A 27099-nucleotide genomic window follows, 5' to 3' on the forward strand; every position below is an offset into this window, starting at 1 on the left:
GTGTGGAACAAACTGTTCCAAACGCTGGAGCTGGGAAATCGTGACGTAATAGCCCCTCATGACATCATGCCCCGCCCCCTCAATGCAAGTCTATGAGAGGGGGTGTGACATCGGCCACACCCCCTCCCATAGACTTGCATTGAGGGGGCGGAGTGTAACATCATAAGGGGCGGGGATATGACATCACAAGCTCCCAGCGCCGGCTCCAGGGTTTGGAACAGTTTGTTCCAAACGCTGAGCAGCGAAATACCCCTTTAAAGGGGTACTCCGGCGGAAAACGTTTTTTTTTTTTTAAATCAACTGGTGCCAGAAAGTTAAACAGATTTGTAAATTACTTCTATTAAAAAATCTCAATCCTTCCAGCTGCTGAATACTACAGATGAAATTATTTTCTTTTTGGAACACAGTGCTCTCTGCTGACATCTCTGTCCATTTTAAGAATTGTCCAGAGTAGGAGAAAATTCCCATAGAAAACATATGCTGCTCTGGACAGTTCCTAAAATGGACAGAGATGTCAGCAGAGAGCACTGTGGTCATGATGTCAGCAGAGAGGACAGTGTTAAATAAAAAAAGTATTTCCTCTGTAGTATTCAGCAGCTAATAAGTACTGGAAGGATTAAGATATTTTAATACAACTAATTTACAAATCTGTTTAACTTTCTGGCAAAAGTTTTCCACCGGAGTACCCCTTTCACTGAGTTTTAAACCCACTCATGTGTTGTAGAAGTCTATATTACTGAAATCTATCTGTTCCATAGAGCTGAATAGCTTCTATTTCTGCAATCCTTATTCAGTTGATTAAGCAATCTGAGAAATTTCTGCAACAAATCTGCTGTGTGCGAATGGACCCTTAAAAGCCCATTAATGACAATGATATGCCACACATTTACTAGGAGTGGGGTCAATGCCCATTAATGGGATGTCAATGCCCATTAAAGCTAGTTTGTTGCCACTGCCATAGCAACTCTATAGCAAGCAGTATAGAAATATAAATAATATTTGTCTTAGTGCAGAAGTTAGGAGATCAAGAATAATAATAAAAAATACAAAAAGTTTTTTGGGGTGAAAATATCCACACACAACCTATGCGTCGGAAATATTCACAAAATGCAAAGTGTTTGTATAGTGATTTAATGGCAAGAAACTAGCTCGATATTTTTTGCCTTGGCTAAACTCCCATAAAAACCCAGAGGGAAGTAAGAGGAAAAGGCATGAACATCAGATTTAATTGATTAAAGGAGTGCAGAAACCAAAAATAAATATGTTCTTTCCTGCCAAAAGTCTAACACCAGTGTAATGACACATGAAAAATAGTGTGTGGATGTTTTTTCTTCACTACAAAATGATGATGTGTCTATGCACACACAATACTGAATATATTAGGGTTTTCTGGAGTTCAGCTTTAGAGACACTACTAACTTTATTAGAAAAATGCACAACATGGTTAATATTATGCCATCTTCAATACTTAATATTTACAAGGCACGGCTATATCCCCACCGTCCTATAAAAGGCAACGTCCGCAGCATTGACCACCGACTCCGACCGCAGACAGTGGCTGGCAATACCTACTAATGGGTAAACCCTGCAGATAAAGCTCTGTTCACACCACCACTGGCATTATAGATAAAGAGTGGAAGACATGACACTGTGCCATATAAATCATATAATAGATTCACAATGGTGAATGACAGAACCTATTGACCTTGCCAAGGATTCTGTCAATTTATCTGCAAGCTGTAATCTTTTTTCCAAAACATGAGCAAGTTTAACAAACCCCCAATGGATGCTGTTTGTCCTAAATGTAAATAAAGCCAATAACTCATACTCTCTTGAAACTGACATAAAAATGGACACAGATAAGCTTATGTCAATTATTAAAGAACTATGAACCTCTGAACAAGTTATGATGCTTTTGTATTCTATGCCGTATCCAAAATATAGCCAGTGGGAATTCATTATAGGCTATAGGCACCTTTGAAAAGTTAATTTTTGTTATTCATGATTTGTTCTTATTTTGATGTAAAAACATTGCCTTGTACCTGCTTTCCTCTCTATAATCTATACAGCTATAACCCTTGTAAGCTGTCCTCCAAGGTTTTCTGGTGGCTATCACCCCCTGCTATTATCTCTATCACAGAGAGAAAAATCTTTAATCATTATATAGTGGTAACATATTCCATAAAGCTGTAGTGTGTGCATTTGATATTTTCAATCTTTTTAAAAACAGCTCAACGCGATTTCACAACATAAAAGCCACGCATGGATACTCTTCTAATCTGTAGAAGAGTAGCTGCATCAAAAAATGAGACATATGCTCGATAAGCATAAAGGCATTTCCCCGATCAATGTACGATTATAGGAGGCTTATAATGACATACAGACACATGGATCAACTATTTTGTTATGCTATGAATGAACACAAGTGTGTGATCCATTTATTCATTCATTTATTATTATTATAGTTAAAGGGTACCTCTCATAAAAAAAACTTTTGATATATTATAGATTAATGTATGCAGAATAACTTTACAATTGCATGTTATTAAAAAATATGCTTCTTTCTATTTACTTTTCCACTTTGAAGAAATGACCACTAGGGGTCTCCCTACCAGTCCTGGCAGCAAGCATTTCAGACTCATGCTGGAGTCCTAAACACTACGAGCTGCCAGTCTGCTTTGTTCACAAAGGAGAACACTCAGAGCTGCCAGCCTGCTTTGTTCACAGCCTGTTTGGCTGTGAACAAAGCAGGCTGGCAGCTCTGAGTGTTTAGGACTCCAGCATGAGTCAGAAATGCTTGCTGACAGGACTGATCGGGAAAAATACAATAGAAAGAAGCATATTTTTCATTAACATGCTATTGGAAAGTTATTCAACATTCATTAATCTAAAATATATCAAAAGTTTATTTGATGAGAGGTTCCCTTTAAAATTCAAAGAAAATACCATATATACTCAAGTATAAGCCCCCCTTGGCTTATATTCAAGTGAACTCTCCGCCTGTCAATCCCTTCTCAGTGGTCTTCAACCTGCGGACCTCCAGATGTTGCAAAGCTACAACTCCCAGCATGCCCGGACAGCCATCAGCTGTCCGGGCATGCTGGGGGTTGTAGTTTTTAAACATCTGGAGCTCCACAGGTTGAAGACCACTGCAGCCTTCGTCATCATCCAGACCCCCCCCCCCACCTTTAGTTTTCTACTCACCTCCCCTCGGTGGGAAAGAAGGGTGAGCTGGTCCGGGCCATCTATGCTGCAGGGACCGTCCGGTGGGGAGGGTTAGTCGTTCCCGGCTGTCCTTCTTCAACGGGAGGTCCTCTTCTCCGCTCCGAGCCAGCCCCAGACTAGTGATGTTGCCTTGATGATGACGCACAGGGACGTTCACGCGCAGTGTCCCTGCACATGAACGTCCCTGTGCGTCGCCGTCAAGGCAACGTCACTATATATCGATGGCTGTCCGGGCATGCTAGGAGTTGTAGTTTTGCAACATCTGCAGGTCCGCAGGTTAAAGACCACTGATGAAGGAATTGACAGGCGGTGATGATGAAGGGGGGGGGGGGGGATGATGACGAGGGGGTTGATGACAGGGTGAAGATGAGGGTGTTAATGACGGGGGTCTGGATGATGACAGGGGGGGGGGGGATGATGTATTTCCCACCCTAGGCTTATAGTCGAGTCAATCACTTTTCCTGGGTTTTTGGGGTGAAATTAGGGGCCTCGGCTTATACTCAAGTATATACGGTACTTGAAATAAGGCTCCTTTCACACTATATTATTGTTCCGTTTAGGAACTTCCGTCACCAGTTCCGTCACTATATCAGCGAAACCCGGCCGTTACGAAACCCCTGACGGCCGTGACTAAATCGCATTGCAGCCTATGGGGTTTTGTAACTCCCCGTTTGCACCCGTATATGCCCGTAATTCATTACGGACATTATACAGTGACGGGACATCGTGACGGAAAAATTACTGTATGCAGTAAATTTTTCCGCCGCGATGTCCCGTCACTGTATAACGCCCGTAATGAATTACGGCCATATACAGGTGCAAACGGGCAGTTACAAAACCCCATAGGCTGCAATGCGATTTAGTCACGGCCATCAGGGGTTTTGTAACGGCCGGGTTTCGCCGATATAGTGACGGAACTGGTGACGGAAGTTCCTAAACGTAACTATTTCATAGTGTGAAAGCAGCCTAAGTTCTATTACAGAGATAAACAAAGCCCCTTACCTTTCCCAACACAGTCAGACATGGTTTTGGATCCATTTCAGGCTGTTCAAGTTTTACGACACCAACCCAGCCATATTCATACAAATCTTCTTCATCGTTGTTATTGCAAAGTCCCAACGGGTGCATCTATGATAAAGAAATCATTTTACAATTAGCAGGTAAAAACACAAAAAAAAAAACATAACACAAATATCCTATTCTCTAGATAAAAGTAACCAATTGAACAATAAAAAAATATATCAAATCAAAAAAATATGCTACATTGTTAACCAAAGAGATATCAACGACAACCATGTAGAAATTACAATAATACAGAAACAATGCGAGTGAATGGATCAGTCAAATCTGATCAATAACTAGATCACTCCTAGAGATATAAAATTTCCAGAAATTTGGAAGCCATTGGAAAAAAAAATATGGAAATTTCAGTAGTTTTTACAAATTGAAAATCGTTTCAATGCTGAATTTTGATCAGACCATTTTACTGAGGGGAAAAAAAAGTCAGCCAAACATTAGCTGTGACGGGGGGAGAATAATAAAGGGGTATTCCAAGAAAAAACTTTATTTAGATCAACTGGCTCCAGAAAATTAAAAAAAATTAATCCTTTCAATAGTTATCAGCTGCTGAAGTGGAGTTGTTCTTTTCTGTCTGACAACAGTGCTCTCTGCTGACATCTCTGCTTGTCTCGGGAACTTCACAGAGTAGAAGAGGTTTTGCTATGGGGATTCCCTCCTACTCTGGACAGCTCCCGAGACAGTTGTCAGAGAGCAGTTAGACATTAAAGAATAACTCAACTTCAGCATCTGATAAGTACCTTAAGGATTAAGATTTTTTAATAAAAGTAATTTACATATCTGTTTAACGTTCTGGAGCCTATATATATATATATATATATATATATATATATAAAAGTTTTTTTCCCGGCATACCCCTTTAATAGAAATAGGGTAAATGTCTATTAAGGCAGATCTGTGAGGACAGGAACATCAATTACTGTAATACCAACAAGATGACGCCCAGTCACAACCAAACTAAACTGAATCCTTTTACCTGCAGCGCCCTAGAAACAGAAATGCATATTGCGCTATAAAAATTTGCATTCTCAGTTGGGACTGGAGAACCTTTAAAGATTCTCAAATCTTTTATGAAGGTTTAAAGGAGTACTATGGTGGAAAACTATTTTAGTTTTAAATCAACTGGTGCCAGAAAGTTAAAAAGATTTGTAAATTACTTCTATTTAAAAATCTTAATCCTTCCAGTACTTATCAGATGCTGTATGCTCCACAGGAAGTTCTTTTCCTTTTGAATTTCCTTTCTGTCTGACCACAGTGCTCTCTGCTGACACCTGTCTGTCTGTGTCAGGAACTGTCCTGAGCAGGAGCAAATCCCCATAGAAAACATATCCTGCTCTGGACAGTTCCTGACATGGCAGAGGTGTCAGCAGAGAGCGTGGTGGTCAGGCAGAAAAGAAATTAAAAAAGAAAAACTTTCTCTGATGTATACAGTAGCTGACAAGTATTGGAAGGAAATAGAAGTCATTTACAAATCTGTTTAAACTTTCTGGCACCAACTGATTTAAAAAAAAAAAAAAAAAAAACTGTTTTCCACCAGAGTACCCCTTTAAATGTCATATGTCATTTTTTCCCCCCTTTTTTCCCAGGTCTTTCTAACTCTAAGCACTACAATATCCTAAAGGTCGAGTCGGTCAAGATGAAGGTATACAGCTAGAGATGGAAGTAGACCATCTGATTAAAGGGCAGGGCAAAGTTGTTTTTATGATAGAACCTCAGACTGACCCCCAATATCTGAATTGGATTATTACTTCGAATAGGAAAGAGAAGAGCTGCAGTATAAAGGAGTGTAGTATATAGAATTGAATTCTATGTATACAGAAGGAAGAGCTATCAAACACAACTGATGAAGGAACTGCCTATTGTTACTAGACAGGAGATTCCCAAGCTGCGTCTAAGAAGTGAACATCTCTACATATGCAAAATGGATGTATTATTATCATTACGCTTTCAATAAAAAGGGATTTTCTTCAGCAATATTTGGGAAAGGGGGGGGGGGTGTAAGATCAAAAAAGAAAAAATGAGGTAGAGAGGTGGGCAATCTTAAAGGGGCCTTAAAAGTTTCTTTGAAATGTTTGAGCCTTTAATCCGATTAGCTTGATAAAGACAAAACAAAGGGGGGTAAAAGAGAGTTTTGTGTATGGGGACGTTGGCAGGCAGAGCGCACAGGGCCAGGAGCACAAACCTTGGCAAATTATTGTCCTCAAATCTTTCTCATGGGTCACAAATTTGTATGACAAGTTCCACTTTCACTTAAAATCTCCTTTATCCCCCATTTATCAGCACAGACAGGTCTGCTATTGATCCAAACATTCTCACCGTATCGGCCCCCCGATAAGAATCATACATGAATGTCATAAACGCATAGATATTATAACAAGTACGATTTATATCGGAAGGACACTCCCATATCATCATTATCGTTAGGTAAATATGAAAGCTTATAACTAAACACATCCAAAAATGTGTTGTTTTTTTGTCCTGAAAAAGCTTTAAAAGATAAATCATCCTTTAATATAAACTCCGATATAAGACGCATATGATTACAATAAGACAGAGGTGGACGAATCAATGTAGACTTTAGGATCCAGTTAAACCGCTCAGGGAGCAGACTTAAAATTTGTTAAGGAACAGCAATGAGACCTTTCATACACATCAATATAAATTTAACTGTGAACTTCCAGATGTGGCAGAACTACAATTCCCATCATGCTGGAAGTTGTAGTTTTGCCACAGTTTGGAGACCACCGATATAAATGTTAACAATGAGACATTTTGAGGTGGATTGGTTTCTCCGCATCTGGGATATGTCCAGATCTGCAGTAGAGTCATGTGTAAGGCTAAACACAGCCATACATGGGGTTAATGATTTAGATATATATGCAGAAAATCAGCAGCACATTACAGTAATGGTAATTTGGATACAACTCTAATGGGAGTCTGCTGCACGTGCACGTGGCGGAATTTCTGCGATAGAAACCTCTTCTGCAGAAATTCCAATTCCAGTCTCCGCAGGAAGAAAGGACGCGTCAATTCTTTCGGTGGAATCCGCTCAGAAATGCATTTCTTTCTATGAGGATGTCGCACCTCCAAATTGTCCTAGTGGCGGCATGTTCTGCTGGCGCCCGCTGTGTCCGTTGTTGTAGGAGCATAGCTCTAGCACACTGATCAGAATTGATGGGCTACCTTGAGGCCTCACAACTGTCCTTACTCAAGAGAAAAGAAAGGCAGAGATACCCTTTGATGCACCATATGAATTTTAACCCATAACCATTCCCCACATCAGGGAACTAATCCTATGTGACCTGTGAGCGCTGTTCTGCCCCCCCCCCCCAATTAATTATCAGCCCAGCGCAGTCCCCATCGGGGTAAATACTCACATGTCACCCGCATGCGCTGCCCTCCTCGTCCTGTTTGTTGCGGCCGCCGGCGCTGACACTCTATACCAGTGGTCTCCAACCTGCGGACCTCCAGATGTTGCAAAACTACAACTCCCAGCATGCCCGGACAGCTGTTGGCTGTCCGGGCATGCTGGGAGTTGTAGTTTTGCAACATCTGGAGGTCCGCAGGTTGGAGACCACTGCTCTATACTGTGCGGTATCCCTATGCCCGGGCTGCAAAAAATAAACTTTAAAGGGGTATTCCAGGCAAAACCTTTTTTTGTATATATAAACTGGCTCCGGAAAGTTAAACAGATTTGTAAATTACTTCTATTAAAAAATCTTAATCCTTCCAATAGTTATTAGCTTCTGAAGTTTTCTGTCTCACGGCTCAATGATGATGTCACGTCCCGGGAGCTGTGCATGATGGGAAAATATCCCCATAGGAACTGCACAGCTCCCGGGACATGAGTCATCAGAGAGCAGTTAGACAGAAAACAACAACTCAACTTCAGAAGCTAATAACTATTGGAAGGATTAAGATTTTTTAATAGAAGTAATTTACAAATCTGTTTAACTTTCCGGAGCCAGTCGATCTATAAAAAACTTTGGCCTGGAATACCCCCTTTAACTTACCTCCCGTTAGTAAGGTACCGGCCTCACTTGTTTCCTGGGGACGGGAACATCGGACAGCTGTCAGCCTATCACAGGTCGCAGCGATGTTCCAACTCGGCCGGTGATAGGCTGAGCCCACTGTCATGCAAGAAGCCGGCTCCTTACATGACAGTGTGCTCAACCTATCACCGGCCGAGGCGGAACATCGCTGCGACCTGTGATAGGCTGACAGCTGTCCGATGTTCCCGTCCCCAGCGTAAGGCTGACTTAGGTGAGTTAAAGTTTATGTTGTTTACCTTTTGTAGCCCCGGGCATAGGGATACCGCACAGTATAGAGTGCCAGCGCCAGCGGCCGCAACAATCAGGACGAGCAGGGCAGCACATGCGGGTGATGTGTGAGTATTTACGCCGATGGGGATGTGGGCTGATAATTAATATGGGGGGGGCTCAAGGAAATACAGTTATATACCGTGGAACCGCCAAAAAAGTTAAAAAAATACCGTGATACACACATTTGGTCATACCGCCCAGCCCTACACTGCATACAAAAGGATGTTATTGCAGGACAAGTAGAAGGCGGTGCTCACATTCAGTCAATGGAAAGTTTGGGAAAGACATTTCACACAAGTATTAAAGTTCATAATGCCAGGTTTAGAACGTAAATATTTTGTCCAGTTCCCTTTCATCTGAATATCACACTCCTACTGAACAGCTCCGGTCATCTTTTCACACCCAACAAAGATATAGACAACAAATAGAAAATGACCCTTACAGGAAATCATTTTAAACGACATCTGCAGACATTCCTCGAGTGTCTAGGTAAATACTCCACTACAGCAGCTCCCAAGAGGGGAAATGCGAGTGAAATCTAAACTACACACAAATACAAAATCCTTATACAAAATAGGATGGCTGCTAGATGTAGAAATGTAATAACTTTTAGCCAAAATAATCCAGCTAGTCCAAGTACCGTATTTTTTGCCATATAAGACACACTTTTTCTTCCCAAAACTGTGGCGAATACGGCGAAAACACATTAAAACCCTGTCCTATCGCGGCGGTCCCTGTGGCCATCAATGGCCGGGACCCGCGGCTAATACAGGACATCACCGATCGCGGTGATGCCCTGTATTAACCCTTCAGACGCGGCGATCAAAGCTGACCGCCGCGTCCGAAGTGAAAGTGACACTAACCCGGCTGCAGCGGGAGGGATCCCCTGCATGGCCGGCGCTCTCCATCGTCATCATCACGTCGTCGTGCACGCCGTCCAGTCATCCAATAGGAGCGGCGTGCATAGCGAAGTGATGGCGGCAACAGAGAGCAAGGATACCGGGCTGCAGAGACGTTCCGGAGCGACGGGGACACCCCGGGGACGCGGTGACAGCGATGGAGGGCGACATCCAGGGTAGCGGTGACGGGTCCAGAGCAGCGGGGACACGCGAGTACTACCTCCTATACCAGTGGTCTTCAACCTGCAGACCTCCAGAAGTTGCAAAACTACAATTCCTGGCATGCCGGGACAGCAAACGGCTGTCCGGGCATGCTGGGAGTTGTAGTTTTGCAACATCTGGAGGTCCGCTGGTTGAAGATCACTGTCCTATACTTTACATTGTATTCTAGATTTTCCTCCTTTAAAATTGGGTGCGTCTTATATGCTGGAGCGTCCTATATGATGAAAAATACAATAATAGTCATATAAACCTGTATGAATTATTCTGCAGAAGAAAAATGGTGCCCTCCCAATAAATGGTGCATGACAAGATAGTTGCAATATACATGTCACAAGGAAGTAACATAACAATTCAACATGAAAGATAGCAGGGGCTACTAGGTCAAGGGCATTGGAAAAGGGTCCAAACATACTTTTTAAAAGGGGTATTCCAGGAAAAAAAAATGTATATCAACTAGCTCCGGAAAGTTAAACAGATTTGTAAATTACTTCTATTAAAAAATCTTAATCCTTCCAGTAGTTATCAGCTGCTGAAGTTGAGTTGTTCTTTTCTTTCTGACAACAGTGCTCTCTGCTGACACCTCGGCTTGTCTCAGGAACTCTCCAAAGCATTAGAGGTTAGCTATGGGGATTTGCTCCTACACTGGACAGTTCCTGAGACAAGCAGAGGTGTCAGCAGAGAGCACTCTTGTCAGAAAGAAAAGAACAACTCAACTTTAGCAGCTGATAACTACTGGAAGGATTAAGATTGTTTAACAGAAGTAATTTACAAATCTATTTAGCTTTCTGGAGCCAGTTGATATATTTATTTATATAAAAAAAAACATTTTTATAAAAAGTTTTTTCCCTGGAATACCCTTTTAACCACTTAAGGACGCAGCCCTTTTTCACCTTAAGGACTGAGCCCTTTTTCGCAATTCTGACCACCGTCGCTTTACGCATTAATAACTCTAAAACGCTTTTACTGAATATTCTGATTCTGAGACTGTTTTTTCGTGACAAATTCTACTTTATTTTGGTGGTAAATTTTTGTCGTTACTTGCATCCTTTTTTGGTGAAAAATCCCAAAATTTCATGAAGTTTTTGAAAATTTTGCATTTTTCTAACTTTGAAGCTCTCTGCTTGTAAGGAAAATGGATATTCCCAATAAATTTTATTTTTATTCACAAATACAATATGTCTGCTTTATGTTGGCATCATAAAATGGACATATTTTTACTTTTTGAAAAAATTAGAGGGCTTCAAAGTGGAGCAGCAATTTTCAAACATTTCATGAAAATTGCAAAATCTGAATGGACAGATGTTACAGAACTACAACTCCCAGCATGCCTGGGCAGTCTAGGCATGCTGAGAGTTGTAGTTGGGCAACATCTGGAGGGCTACCGTTTGGGCACCACTGTAACAGTGGTCTCCAAACTGTGACCCTCGAGATGTTGCAAAACTACAACTCCCAGCATGCCCAGACAGCCTTTGGCTGTCTGGGCATGCTGGAAGTTGCAGTTCTGCCTTCCTAGTGGTTGTCACAGTAAAGATCACTTTACTTTCACTTTCATTCCCCCCCCCCCCCCCCCCCCCACCGTCGTTTCCCTACCTGAGCCAGTCTCCTCCCGTTCTGCCCGACATCCAGGGTGAGCAGAACAGGGGTTGCCATGGCAACCCACTGTCCTGTGCTGCCATTGGTCAGAATCAGTTCTGACCAATGACGGGGGATAGGAGATCGCAGCACTGCAACCTCACTCCTATCCCTTAGGATGATTGGGGCTGTCACTGACAGCTCCGATCATCCCTATTTTCCGGGTGATCGGGTCCCCAGAGACCCGATCAGCCCGGAATAACAGAAAATCGCATGTCTGAATTGACATGTGATTTTCTGCGATCGCCGACATGGGGGGGGGGGTCTCAGGACCCCCCTCGTCGATGTGCCGGGATGCCTGCTGAATGATTTCAGCAGGCATCCCGGTCCGGTCCCCAACCGGCTAGCGGCGGGGACCGGAATTCCCACGGGCGCATGCATACGCCCCACGTCCTTAAGGACTTGGGATGCATCCTGAAGAGGTTAAAGTTCTGCAGCTCATTTACCATCTACAATAGTTGCAGTATGCCAATAGAAGATCAAGAAACCACACAAAGGGTGCAAATAAAAGAAGGCTGCATTACAGGTTTCCATCTAAATGAATCTGTGATAAAAAGTGTGCACACAGAGTAGCAGGACAAGAAGAGCATCCCAAGTGCACTACCGATACTAGAATACCCATTTGTTCCTCTGCTTATTTGTTCATACCCAGGGTGCATGCCACATCACACTATAGCAATAAAAATAAAGATTTTTTTTCACGTCAAGTAGATATATCTGAAATGTAATGTTTAACAGTATAGCCAGTCTGTACAAAATCGACCTAAATACTAAAATATATTATATTTACACATACATACACATACATTGATTTTTACACATACATTGATTTTTCCAACAAAGTCCTCTTTAATGCAAAATATTAAGTGGCATGTTAGACAGAGCATGGGTTAGGGGCGTGGCCTGGATGGAGAGATGAGCGGTCGCACTCTGCAGTGCTCCCACTAGCCCAGCTCTAATTATCCTGTTTTCCCTATTATCCTGTGGTACCAACTCACCTGTCTGGATCCGGCGTCCTGTGGAAGCTGTGGGGCTGATTCCGGTGCAGTCCGGGTGTGGTTGTTGCAGCTTGGACGGAGAAGCGGTGTGGCTGTGGCGGCAGGACAACTGGTGCGGGGGTGGCGGAGGTCCCGACGAGTTACAGGCAGTACTGAGAGGCACGGCAGGTACCTGGTGGAGGCTCTGTGAGGTTCGGGAGCCGGCTGGTCCCAGGTCCTGATCTGGATCCTTGCACAGAGGGAGCGCCGGCCATTACCCCTGCTTCGTGGGAGTGGCCTTCAGGTTGCCATAGAGACTCCCGCTGCCTCGGCTGAGTGGCGGGCTGCCTCTGTCTGCTGTGCAGGGAATACTAGCTCCTGTGGGCCCTTGGCTGCTTCTCTGGTGCTGTCTGCAGCAATTTACCCTCTGGCTCACCTCTAACACCTCTGAGGAGGAGCTGCTGGGACGTGTGGTGCACTGCACTAAGGGTTGGGCATTTTGAATACTGCTGCAACTGCTTGTCTATACCAATGGTGAGAACTGCTGGGAGCCTGCCTTACAGCTGCGGTGGAGTGTCGCTGTGAATATCCCTTTCATTGTCTGTGGTTGGTGGAGCTGCTGGGACCTGTGGTGCTTGCCTTCATTATTCTATCTCTGGAGCCCGATACAGTGCTGCTCCTCTACATCTCATATCCAGACTGTGTGAGCTGCTGGGACTTGTAGTGCTCTCCTTACTGCATCTGTTCCAGGGGTCTGCTGTGGTGCTGCTTCTCTACATCTCATGCACGAGTGGTGTATGCTGCTGGAACTGGTGTTGCTGTCTCTTCTGATGCCTACGGGGTGCCGTTACACTACTTCTCCTATACTGACTGTGTCCTGCTGTGACTTGTGGTGCGGTGCTTATACTTACTTCTGGACCGCTTCACTTACCAAGCATTGCAATTATGGGCAGCCCGCGGAGCAGGTCCATGAAGTCTAAACATGCTGCTGCATCTGCCAGACAATCCTCGGAGGACGAGGCCTCTTCAGATGAGGGGCACTCTCAGACAAGTGGGTACTCAAGAAGGGGCTCCTGTCTCAGCACGCCCTTAGCTACCAAGGTCTCTGCTCATGCTGCCAAGGTCCTTAGCCAATTCTCTAGGCCTCCGGAGGTGACGGGAGTCTCTTGATCTGACTCCTTCACTGTTCGCCGGCTCTCCTAGCCCAGAGCGGCGCTGCTCGCCACACCATTCTACCTGTCCTGCTGCATCGGGGGATGAGAAGTTTACAGAGCTGCTTGTGACCATTACCTCTTGCCAGACTCTGTTTATGATCTCTAAAGGTGGATGAGCTCTCACAGTTTTTGTGTCTCATGGCAAAGGATCACAAACTCCTGTGTGAATATACGGAGAAGTTTGAACGCCGGGTTTCTACACTTGAGGGTACCCTTCATCCCCTGCCGGAACAGATAGCTTCTCTGCAGCGGCAAGTAAAAACTGTCCTAGACCGTGCTGATGACATCGGCTTAGGCGCAATAATATTCGCCTAGTGGGACTTCCGGACCCACAGACCCTGTGGCGTTTCTGGAGTCGTGGTTGAAGGAGATCCTGCCGGCTGGCACTTTCTCACCATACTTCATTGTGGAGAGGGCGCATAGGGTGCCAGACAGCCCCCCTCCTCCTGGAGCTCCTCCTAGACCATTTCTTGCAAAATTGCTACACTTCAGAGATCAGGATGCAATCCTGCGAGCTGTACACAACAAAGGGGAGGTGCGCTATAATGACAGAGTTGCCTTTTACCCAGACTTCTCAGTGAAGTTATGTAAACAAAGAGTCAAGGTCACCGAGGTGCGCCTTCGACTACGCACTAAGGGATATTGCTACGCCATGATGTTCCCGGCTTGCCTTCAAGTGGTGGATGGTGCAACTTCTAGGTTCTTCACGTCTCCAGCCAAGGCTCTGCAGTGGGTAGATGCTGCTCCTCCGGAATGATCCTGTGGCGAATCAGCACAAGTCTTCTCCTGTTTCCCATTTCTTTAGTTAGAATAGGGAGTTAGGTCATTGGTTAGGGCCGGACTTAGAGTCCATGGACTATAGCCCTGGTTACGTTTCCTTTGATAGCGGTTTCTCTAGTGAGTTGGCCATTCTTGCTATTGCCCATTAGTTAGCACTTAGCGTCTAGGTCTGCACGTGTTCCCAGTGTTAGACAGGGTTTTGTAGGGTCTCTTTTATTTGTGTTTTGCATTTGTTTTTCTTTTTTGTGTTTGCGCCCTGTCTGTCTTTGTGTTTGTGTGTTGTCCCCGTGCTCTTTCCTTCCTTGTCCTGATTCTTCTTTGGTCCTTCCGGATTCTGTCCATGGATATCTTTAGTGATGGGGACCCTAAAGGTGGTTAGCTGGAATGTTAGGGGGCTTAACTCCAAATTTAAGAGGGCTCTATGCTTAGACTTTGTCAAACATCAGTCTACTCCTATGTCTGCAAGAAACTCCTAACGGGCCAGAAGGTTCTTGCCCTGAAAGGGCTTGGATAGCGCAGGGCTATCACGCCTCCTTCTCTAATTATGCTAGAGGTGTCTCTGTTTTAATTACTAAGTCTTTGCTTTTGGTTGTTTCCCAGGTGGCTTGTGACCACTTTGGGAGGTTTGTGATATTGCACTGTTCTATGGGTTCTCTCTCATTTGTTCTTGTCCCCGTCTTTGTGCCTCCTCCTTTTCAGGTCTCTGTGTTGGAGTCAATTACTAACCAACTGTTGTCTTTTCCCTCCGACCCTGTCCTTTTTATAGGTGATTTTGATGTGGATTCCGACCCTCTTCTCGACCGCACCACTGCTGCTGACCCTAGCTCCTCCTCTTTTGCTACCTGGAGCTTGGCGTTGGGCCTGACCGACCTCTGGAGGTGGAAGTACACAAAGGCATCTGTTTTTTCCTTTTACTCTGTGGCCCATAGGTCCTTCTCTCGCATTGATATTGCCCTGGCGTCAGAGGATCTCCTCCAGGCAGTAAGAGATGTTTCCTACACCACTAGGGGGATCTCAGACCACTCTGCTATACTTTTAGTTCTTAATCTAGGCCCTAGTCCCCCTTCTCTTATTTGGCGCATACATCCAGGCTGGCTGCAGGCCGAGGCTGTTGCGGAGGCTTTGGAGGTTGCCACTGCTGAGTACTGGGAGCATAATGCTTCTTATCCTGACCCCTTAGTTCAATTGGATGCACACAAGGCCATGGTCAGGGGCGCTTTTATGGCGGGTGTAGCGGGTCAGAGGACCGGGAGGTGTGTTTGTATAAGTCTGTGTTTCTGTCTGTCCATGTTGGGCCTTCTCCAGTTGGGTCTCTGATATTGCCCTTCTATACTGCTAGTGACTGTTTACTTGTACATTGAATTCATATTTTGTTGTGTAGGTGGTGTCTGGGACCTACGGAGGCTGTTTATTGTTTTGCCTTGTTGGCAAGGTCGGTTATTCAAAATTGCAAACATTTAAATAAATACTTTATAAAAAATAAAAAAAAGACAGCATGGGTTAATGGCGAGTAACCTGACTGGTTGGGTTTGTGCTGGCACTGCCAACACTGGGCCTTTATGTGGCATCCAAAGCACCCAAGGACAGGTACAATAATTGCCATTGTCTTGTTGAGTTTGGAACAGAACAACACTAAAGAGAAGCATATTTGTGTCCAACCCTATAAAGTCGCCTCTATCTTGTCTGCTGCCAGTACTGCTTTTTCAGTGCAGGACAAAACATTTCCTATTTGTCACAATGGGCAGAGTTTGCCCTATTGTTTGAGGTTAAACCTGTAATGATACTAGGATTATGGGGAATTTTAATTATAAACCTGCGCTTTATCAGAATCCAAATCACAGGCGCAAATTAATTAGAGATGGCATTTTGATCATAACATAGTAGAATAAATCCACCATACAACAGATCCTCTACTGTTAAAGATTTTTCTTTTCAGGTCATAAATAATTAAAGAAGTCTTATGCTAAACATTTTTTTCACATTATTCCCAGGCTGCCAGCATGTAAAACAATAAACCAGACTCACCTGCCGTCGCTCCCTCGGTGCCCCGGTATCATGCTCCATTCCTCCGTTGCAGTCTTCTTCTAGGTTCCCTGTGTTCAAACAGCTCAGCTAATTAATGGTCACACCAATGTCCCACCTCGGTCAGCGATAGGCTGATCGACAGTATGATGCATTGAGACAAAACGATCAATGCCAGGGCCCATCTATTTTAAAAAGAGACATTGGAAATGGCACCTGCTGCTGATTCTATCAAAATTCAAGGAAAAGTTTGATGCACCAGATCTTTAACAGTAGGGTCACACGCAGAGGTCAAGTCCTGGGGGGAAAAAAAGTGTGTGAATTCTTCCACTTAAGTACTGGTCCCACAGGACTCCTGATAATGGAAACTGTGTTCTTCTGTGGATAAAGTGCAGGAACTCAGTTCCCACGTGTTCCTCCAGGACTTGAGCCCTGGTGATACATAATGGATCCACAGCGTATTTTACGCTGCGGATCTGCTGATGACCGGACCCTATATTGTGCCTCCAGCTGCTCTACACCCCCCCCCCCCCTGCCGTGTCCTGCTCACAGTGGCAACGTGCCTCTCCGAGTAGCCACATGGGCCTGCAAGTCGACGCAAAGTCTGAGTACACTGAGCATGCACACAGTGATTTACAAGTCCTTGTGAGGCTGCTCAGAACGGCACATTGCCCCTGCAGGACACAGGGGGGGGGGGGGGGGGGGCGGATAGCTGGAAGCACAATATAGGGTCAGGTCATCGGCAGATCCACAGTGTAAAATATGCTGCAGATTCGTTACGCATGACCCTACCCTAAAGAAATATTCCGTAATTGTTTAGCCAGATTAAAAAGAGCGTAACAGGGAAGCATTTCTGTATCAACATTATCAATGCAATTCTTGGCTCAACAGTGGATCTAATGACCAAACCAACATGTAGCCGTAATATGAACCCAAAAAATACACCTATCTGAAAGCTTCTTTTGGGTCAGTTTAAACATAGGAAATACAGACCGGTGTTTGCCGCTATACTAAGGATGGAAGTGTCCCTGTTTAACTGCTGGTCTAAAGACCCAAACTAAAAACTTTTAGTAATCTCTGAAACTATCGGTTCAGGTCATTAGACCCATAGTTGGGCCACGGCTTGCATCCTTAATAAACTTCTGTATCATGCATGTGTAAATGTGGCTTAAAAGTAATAGTCTCCCATAACCCATCCGCTTTTTTCTACATAGTTTAGAAAGATTAACTTTTAGAATTTAAATGAAAACAACAAAAAAAAAAACAACATTTCAATCTGGCCTTTAGATATTAATAATTGTAAACTAAGCCTTAGGCAAAGAAGAAAAAAAAATTCTGTGAAATGTCCATACAATATATATATATATATATATATATATATATATATATATATATATATATTATTTATTTATTTTCAGTGCACCACTAAGAGAAAGTTATATTAAATGTCTATGGTCTCCATTAAATCCGCAGGGCTACAGATGAAGACGCCTGGATTAAGGAGTGGTAGGAGTCGCAGTTGTCAGCTTTAGTGTTTTGCATGGCATAAAACCAAAACAAAAGAAATGAATGGAATGAGGTGCTGCCAGCTGCAACTAACAAGTGTCACTCTGGGCACTGTGAGTGGAAGGCGGACTGTGAGGGATGATGTGAAAAGCAATGATGTTACATGGCAAAACTTTCTCCAAACACACACAAACCTAGATATATTACATACTGAGGAATTTGTTGACTCGATAAACTTTAGTTCAAATCTGCAGAGTAACATGCCTCATTTCTCCCAGCACTGGAAAAGATGGTTTACACTATCGGGCTGCATTTGGTATCAAAGTCATAATTTAATGTGTACCTAACATTTTAGATGATTTTTCAGGATAAGCTGTGTGTGTACATGAGCATCAACCCCAACACTTGCCATTATATAACTTTAATATGGTATTTTTTCAGCAGATTTCCGCTCTGCAGTCTTTATCTGCAATTTTCAGTTCTCCCATAGCTAGTGGACAAAGCTTTCCCCTTCATAGACTTGGCTTGCAGACACAGGACAAAGCTGAGCTGGTTTTTAGAGAAGACTTGAGACGCAAGGGGTGGGGGGGAGAGGGAAAATGTTTCATAACAGGAGAAATATGATTTTTTGTCAAATAATATATATTACAAAGTATCTTATCAATGTTGGTTCAAATGACAGTGCCTATTCAAGGCTCCGGTGCATACAGGGCCCCCACCTACCACATGCCAAAGGGTTTTTTGGCTACCTTAAGCATTATTACCCAGGTGTGACCACTACCTTTGGCAAGGCTTAACTACATGGAAGCACTTTTCTAAACTTTCAAACACCAGTCACACAATGTAATTGGTAAAATCCATTACAAACAAGTCACCAGCACATTAAATTCTCATCACACGTCAGGCTATAATGAGTTTCATAAGGGAAATGCCTGTCCCCATTAGAACGTGTGCTCAGATAACTTTAATACATCTATTTGTAAATCGGATCTCTATAAGGCAGTGCAATAAAGGCTGGGCTCCACTGCCAATGACTGGGTCAGCTATAGTACACCATCAGATGACAGATTTCAGCAGGACGTATTTTTATACAATAAACATGGGGGGGGGGGGGGGGGGGGGTGATAGCTGTGAGCATATACCATTTGACGGAGCATGCAAAGGTTCAGATCTGTATGCATACTTACAAAATCAGAGGTGTGCATGAGTACATCAAGACCCCATGCTCCATAACACAGCAGTATGCATGAGAACTAAGATTGTGTTCATACAGGTTGGATTTGACTTGAATATCAGCACAGAACCTGTTATAACTCACATAAAATCCAGTGACATTTAGCTTCCAATACAAATAAATGTGATTTCCAAAACGCTAAATTGACTTGCATTTTCCACAAGGATTTTAAACTGCAGCAAATAAGTGACCTGACATTTATTTGTTCCAGATTCTGCATGGAAAACAAGAGGATTAGTCTGTATAATAACAATGGGAATATTCCTGGTGCAGCGTGAACTGTACATTCATGTGAGAAATGGGATTTCTGTCATGGAAACACAGCGGTTTATTATTGTGAAGTTAACCGTAAGGCCCAATTGTACATTGGATAAATGGCAGAGAGACTGGCCAAATTTTCCCCCATCATCTGTTAGGGGGAGAGTTATCAAAACCTGTGCAAAGGAATAGTGGCGCAATTGCCCATAGCAACTAAAAGATAGGTTTTTATTTTTTCCAGTGGCCTTTAAAAATAAAAGAAGCGATCTGATTGGTTGCTATAGGCAACTGGTCAACTTTTGCTCTGCACAGGTTTTACGAAAAATGTCCCTAATTGGGGGCTGCACTGAGATAGAGAGGGCCCCCAGCGACGGGACCCCTGCGATCATACACCTTTGGATAGAGGATAAGATCTATAAAGCCGGAATACCTACTTAAAAGGGGTAGTCAAGAAGTGTCTTGCAAGGATGCTACCTCCAATAGATGGAATCAGAAAGCAAACACTTCTTTCTGGATGAAATCTGATTTGTATATTTTCCTAGTGGAGCAATGCATGGCCTATTCAACTCCTCATGCCAGTTTGGCGCACTACTTAAGTAGACAAATACCCTCAGTCCTCCCCCCATTTACCTACATCTATCAAAAAGATATGTCAATCCTAAGATAACACTGAAAATAACAGCTATAAAAACAAAAGAATATAAGTTTGAAAGTTTTTTGGATCTTCTGCATGCTTGAGACCCAACAAGGTCTAGATAGGATATTTTCCCATCTATAAACTCATTGCATATATAGCTGGAATCCAAGTGTGGGGACATTATAACCATATATAAAAAGCCAAGTAAAAACTTAAAAATGGTTGTCATTGGGATTAAACCCTAAAGACATGTAGCGATTGACTTATCAGAATGTACGTACAAAGAAATCTAGATAACAGACACAAGCAGTACAGTCTCCTGGGAGGAAATCATTTTCATCTCCGCTAAACAAAAGATTGCTTATTCAATGAGTTTCTTGTAATTAACTGGTTTTAAATGGAACAAAGCCAATGACCAAGGAAGAAAGAAATAATATGACAATATGACCTGGCACTAAAGCCAAACTTTGATCACTCTAAAAGAAATGTCAGCAGATAAATGATGTCATGGTGTACTAGTACAACATTTCCATGAGCATATAAAGATTCTTACGCTGGTTCACATATATCAGGCGACCGGCATAGTTTCCCTCAGGCGTGCACCGGAGGGAAACTGATGCTAGAACTGATTCCATTTATTTAAATAGGAGAGTTCACAATCATCCAGCGCCCCAATTTCGACGCCAAATGGTTGGACACGCTGGACAGCATCGGACAGGGGAACACCGCTTGCTGCCTTCCCCTGTCCAGTGCTAGAAACAATGGACGCCAGATGCCATACAATTGATGACAACTGATGCATGTTGTCATCAGTTGTGGCATCAGCTGCGTCGAGATTTAGGCTGAGTACACCTATGCCAGACATATGCGAACCCAGTCTTAAAAGGAAATCTGTCATCAGTGTCACCTGCATAGACAGGTAGCGCAGGTGACACTGATGACAACGATACTTACCTGGCCCCATTCCGTGCTGTGGTTGCAATTTTCCGGCATGGGAGGAGCTTAATTAAGTCACCGCTGCTATTTGCTAGAAGCGAGACCCAGCTAGCAAACAGTGACATCAGTAAGCTCCGCCCATGCTCCAAGTGGGCCCCTGAACGGACGCAGTAGTGCGCAGTTTCTAGAAGTTCTTGATAATATCACTTCTTTTTATGCCATAAAAAATTTAAACATGGCAAGTTTTTGGGTACATATTTTTGTTGAACATCCTGTGGCAACAAAAAGAAAAAATACAATTATGGTAAAATGTTATGCATAATAGAAATGCTATTATGGTAATATTACTAATACATGCTATATTTTGAATAGAATGCAATTAAAATAAAACCATAAATTTCACATAGAAATACATTAAGACCACAGTTTACTGAACTGGTTGGACATGATCACAAGCATCTGACCTTCTGCTATGGTTCCCTGCTACTTTTTACAATGCCAAAAGATAGGACAACCTCAAAATCAAAACTGAACGTGTTCTCGGAATTATATATTGACATATAGTTGAAGAAGTTTCCATACACCTCAGCAATATTCCTTAATGTCGAGTTTCTTAGAATTCCAGACATTTAATCCTAGTATGCATTCCCTCTTTAGTTAGGATTCCTAAGTTTCATGGCTGATGTATAAAGATATTGCTTCAATATCTCATCACAATTTTCTATTCTCAAGCACCACCACATGATGCCGGCTCTCCCTCTGCATTCGGCACAGTTAGGAAGCCGTTCTTTGGCATGCAAGCTTCCCCTTTTTTTTCTCTATACGTAAATATGATAATTCTGGCCATACCACACCATCCTTGTTCCATCAGACCAGTGAACAGTAAATCTCCAAAAGGTAAGGAAAGGTTTACCAGTTACCCATAGAAACCAATCAATTTGCTTCTTTCATTTTTCAGAGGCCATTTCAGAACTATAAGAAGCAAACTGATTGGTTGTCGTGGGCAACTGGTCAATGTTTCCTCTGTACAGGTTGATAAATATTCCCCATTGTCTCTTTTTTTTTTTTTAAACAGATTTTATGGTTTTTGGAGCAACAGCTATTTTGCTAAGCGGCCATTCAGGTCATGTAAGCATAGTAAATGCTTGATGGTTCTTAAATACTTTTCAACCTGTTTTCTTCAGCATCCTTCCAAGAAGCTTACTTGCAGTTTTTTTTGAACGATTTGTATTTTTCAGATCAAAGTATGTTCCTCTCTAGGAGATAGAATGAGTCTCCTTCCTGAACAGTATGATGGGTGTGTGGTTCCATAGTGTTTTTAACTTATATTATTGAATTTAATTTAAAAAAGTGGAACGTTCAGGCACTGGAACTTGATCCCAAAGATGTACCAGACTATAAGGTTTATCAAGCAGCAGCATGATAGACATTATAGAGCAGTACTGTGCAGTGTGAACGCTAGACACATCTTTTCAATGAACACACCAAATCCTGGGTAAGTCCCCACTACCATTAAATGTAAATCTTCATAGCACAGCACATATCGTATATAGAAAAGAGACCCAGTTGTTCAGAAATCACAGAATGGATCTTTTTGGAAAGCTGTTCCATTTTGGTAAAGGTCATGAGCTGCTCAGTGTCTGCAGAAATATTAGATGGAATTGACCTTTGATTGGTTACATCCAGGCAGTGTTTGGAACGTTACATACAAAATGCAGGCCCTGCTATTTAAGAGCCCCCTTCAACCCTAGTGCAGTAATGAAAGAGTTAAGCTGCCAGCTGCTTGTTGTACACCAAAGAGACCCATTAAATTGCTCTGAACTTTGCCAAGTCACAGTTGGGAAAACTAGAGTCTCATATTCCAGTCTGATCTTTGTCTTCTGTACTCTACATCACTCTCATAACAATCTCCTGAGTGAATCTTTTCTATCGTTTTAGACGATTGTCCTTGCTGACCAATAGTGCTACCATGTAGCTTGCAAGTCAAAGGATTCGGGACACAGCACATTAAAAGGGTATATAGCCCCAAAGCAGAAGAGATACTAGTCTAAGAGAATCTAACCTAATGTAAAAAGGTTAAACATCATCCAGGGGATGTAAAATGGTGACCCTGCTCTATAACATCTGCTCCAATCCTAAAAGTCAGGCAAGTGAAGGGTTTGGTGTACTGAGCCATGACCTTCTTACCCTCCAATATCAAATGACAATCATTTTTTTTTATTTAACAATCCTCAATAGAAAAAAAAATTACTTTTTTTCCAAAATGTATCCATGAAGATAAATGATTGGGTGGTAAGCTCCGTGGCTGCCCATACCAACATCTGAACAGCAGCTAAACATCAATATCAATAAGGTCTAAGTCCAGTTTGCTAACATTCCACCAATTGTGCCCATAGTTTTATATGAAACACACGATTAATTTGTATTTTTTTTTTACTATTAGTAATGTCTACTAGGACAGCTTTACAAGACCAAAGAAAACTTAAAACCGTGTTACACTAAAAAACCTATTTCCCAATAACCAAAAGTGGAATCTTCTAGCAGAACATGATATGAAGGGGAAGGAGAGACCTAGAGATAGTAGTGAACTTTGTCTACATATGCATTGAACAGCAGCAAAGGAAGGAGCGGGTTATAGCAATAAAGACAACTTGCAGCATTCTCAATCCTAAAGCATCCTGCAGCAAGTAACAGGATCCACCTAGAGAGGAACATTCTCTAAAAGCGTGCGAGAAATCACTTCCTGCCTTTTGTCCTAATTAGAAAAGCAGCAAAAGCAGTGAGCCAGAGTGCCCCCAGGGAGATGGGCTAAAAAACACAAATCATAAGAATGCTGGAGCTACATCAGGCCTGCCGCTGCTCAGTATAAAAGCACTGCTGACTTTCACATAGATACTGGTACTTTTTTTTTTTTTTTTTTTTTTAATAGCTTTGAAAGATTAAAAGAGTATTCCAGGATTTTTTTTTTTTTTTTATTTGACTGTGCCACAAGGGCTGTAAAGATCGTGTAGTTCATAATATAGTGTTTGTACCTGTGTGTGACGGTGGTCTCGCAATTCTTCTGTAATTATGGCCCCAATATTTATTTTTAACATACAAAATGACTCAGGTCTCGGGTTCTCCCAGGTTGCAGTGCGTTGAGACCTGACATCACTAGTCAGGTGATCAGAGGGAGACTGTTCTGCTTCAATGGGTGGAACAAACGCTGGGTGGGAGAGAGAGATAATTTTGCAACAGCTGTAGGCAGCCTGGTTAGGAAACACTGGCCTTTTGAATCGAATGCAACCGATTTCTGTTTCAAAGGGTGGGGTGGCTGATGTGTTGGAGGGAGGAAAGCGACCTCACACTTTCAAACAAGGGATCATGGGATATGTAGTTAAGGGACTGAACTCCAACAAGAAATACCCAGTTCAAAAAAAGACTCAGCTTTATGGTAATCTCACAACACAGTCCTTTAGCCCCAAGACAAGAACAGATCCTTCCTAAGCATGTCCATTATTGTCTGGCAGTTAAGTACTAAAAATACCTTATGATGGATAACCCCTTTAATGGAAAGTTTTAGACTATGGCACCTTTTAATTTGCTTTAAATGCAAAGTTAAAGGGGTACTCAAGAGAAAAAAAAATTAAAGTCAACTGGTGCCAAAAAGATAAACATATTTGTAAATTACTTCTCTAAAAAAAATCTTAATCCTTAATCCAGTACTTATCAGCTGCTGTATACTATAGAGGAAGTTGAGTTGTTCTTTTCAGTCTGACCACAGTGCTCTCTGCTGACACCTCTGTTCATGTCAGCAACTGTCCAGAGCAGGAGAGGTTTACTATAGGGATTTGCTCCTACTCTGGACAGTTCCTGACACAGATAGAGGTGTCAGCAATGAGCACTGTGGTCAGATAGAAAAAGAACAACTCAACTTCCTCTGTAGTATACAGCAGCTGATACATACTGGAAGGATTAAGAGTTTTAATAGAAGTAATTTACAAATCTGTCTAACTTTCTGGAGCCAGTTAATAGGAGATATAGGAGATATCTTTAAGCAATTTTCTAAATAGTCTTGAAAAATTTCACCCATTTTGCTGCTGTGGAATCTGTGTAACAACGTTTCTTACATATGGTCAAATAGTGACTCCGGGCGGTTAATTTTTGTCCTATATCCGGTTTTGTAACCGGTCCTTAAACCGTGGTATGCCATGGTTTTTGTTCAGGTCAGAAAAGCAGATACGGGACAAAAATGAGCCGACCGGAGTAACTATCTGACTCCGGTCAGCTCATTCAAATGAATGAGTACGGGCTGGGTCAAGCTGGCATACAGAAGCGTCCGGTTTTCACTCCCCCCCAGCCATATCCGGTGACTGGCTGTAAGAAATGTAGTCTGAACTCACCCTAACTCCTTCATGTTGTTCTGTTTCTTCAGACAATAGCAACGGATGCCATACTACCCAAGTTTCTGCTCCAAATCCTTAAGGCGCGCACAGAGTGCCACAAAACAGGAGCTACCGGGACTTTACATGCAAGAAACGACTATGTTCCACACTACCTGCACTGGAAAGCTAGAGAAAAGTAGACTACTGGCATGGATTAGAGTATTGGAGCAATAGAAAGGAGCTGCAGGGGAGTGGTGTGACATGTGAGTATTTGTTTATTGTTGTTTTTATGTTGCCACATATAAGAGCAGTGTGAAGTCTAACTAGTGATGGGCGGTATGACAAAAAATGTATATCACAGTATTTTTCTAAATAAAGGCAGTTTCACTGTATTTAACAGTATTTCGGGGGGGGGGGGGGTCCTCAGTATAGTATCAGGTGGTCAGGGGTCCTCACCATGGTACCCGGGGTCTCAGTCAGGCCACCCGGTAACTCTCCATGTCTCTGCAGTTCTGCTCGAGTTTCCCGGTGGTTAGGGGTCCCGGGTACCCGAGGTCTCGGTCAAGCCTTCTAGTAACTCTCCCCCATGTCTCTGCAGTTCTGCTCGAATTTCCCCCGCCTGCCCGGAAGTCATGTGCCCGCCGGGAGTTGTAGTCCCCTCCCAGCTCCTCACAGACAGTTCAGTGCGGCTCGGACTACACTTTACAGAGACGCTGTGTGGACGGATGTTTCTCTACACCATCACGCATTGGAGTTGATTGCTATGGAAACGGTATTGTGGTATGTGAAAAAATCATATTGTAAAGAAAAAAACACACCAGTATTCGGTATGAACTGGTATACTGCCCAATACTATGTCTAACTACTGGATGGGAGCACAAAGGGGGGCCTAAATTATTAAATGGGGGCATAGAGGGATCCAACTAGTATATGGGGGCACAGAGAGACCAAGCTAGTATATAGGGGCACAAAAAGGGCCTTACTTTATGAGGGCAAGATGACGGGACTTAACTACACTGCTCAAAAATAAATAAATAAAGGGAACACAAACACCACAACTACAAGTCAATCACACTTCTGTGAAATCACACTGTCCACTCAGGAAACAACACTGATTGACAATTTCACATGCTGCTGTGCAAATGGAACAGACAACAATAAAGGAGTGACTCTGCAGGTGGTGACCACAGACCACTTCTCAGTTCCTATGCTTCCTGGCTAATGTTTTGGTCACTTTGTATGCTAGCGGTGCTTTCACTCTAGCGATAGCATAAGACGGAGTCTACAACCCACACAAGTGGCTCAGGTAGTGCAGCTCATCCAGGATGGCACATCAATGCGAGCTGTGGCAAGAGCCCTGCAAAATGACCTCCAGCAGGCCACAAATGTGCATGTGTCCACACTCAAATGGTCAAAAACAGACTCCATGAGGGTGTTATGAGGGAGAGATATCCACAGGTGAGGGTTGTGCTTACAGCCCAACACTGTGCAGGACATTTGGCATTTGCCGGAGAACACTAATATTTGCAAATTTGCAACTGGCACCCTGTGCTCTTCACAGATTAAAGCAGGTTCACACTAAGCACATGTAACAGATGTGAGAGACTGGAGACGCTGTGGAGGACGTTATGCTGCCTGCAACATCCTCCAGCATGAATGGTTTGGCGGTGGGTTAGTAATGGTATGGGGTGGCATTTCTTTGGGGGGCCGCACAGCCCTCCATGTGCTTGTCAGAGGTAGCCTGAATGCCAATAGGTACCGAGATGAGATCCTCAGAGCCCTTGCGAGACCATA

General features: G+C 43.1%; 1 protein-coding gene across 4 annotated transcripts in view; it reads right to left on the minus strand.

Moving 5' to 3' along the window:
- The window catches only part of ZNRF3 (zinc and ring finger 3), a 177568-nt gene that overhangs the window by 49132 nt on the left and 101337 nt on the right, over window positions 1-27099 (minus strand). For 3 of the 4 annotated variants that reach the window (XM_056537224.1, XM_056537225.1, XM_056537226.1), the window contains exon 2: window positions 4228-4353. In XM_056537224.1, coding sequence (XP_056393199.1) covers window positions 4228-4353 — 126 coding nt within the window. Of the gene's footprint in view, window positions 1-4227; window positions 4354-7679; window positions 7701-27099 lie in introns of those variants that run through there. The other variant, XM_056537227.1, reaches the window with a different exon arrangement.

Source organism: Hyla sarda, chromosome 1 (assembly GCF_029499605.1).
Source record: "Hyla sarda isolate aHylSar1 chromosome 1, aHylSar1.hap1, whole genome shotgun sequence".
In the NCBI taxonomy this organism is placed as follows: Eukaryota; Metazoa; Chordata; class Amphibia; order Anura; family Hylidae; genus Hyla; species Hyla sarda.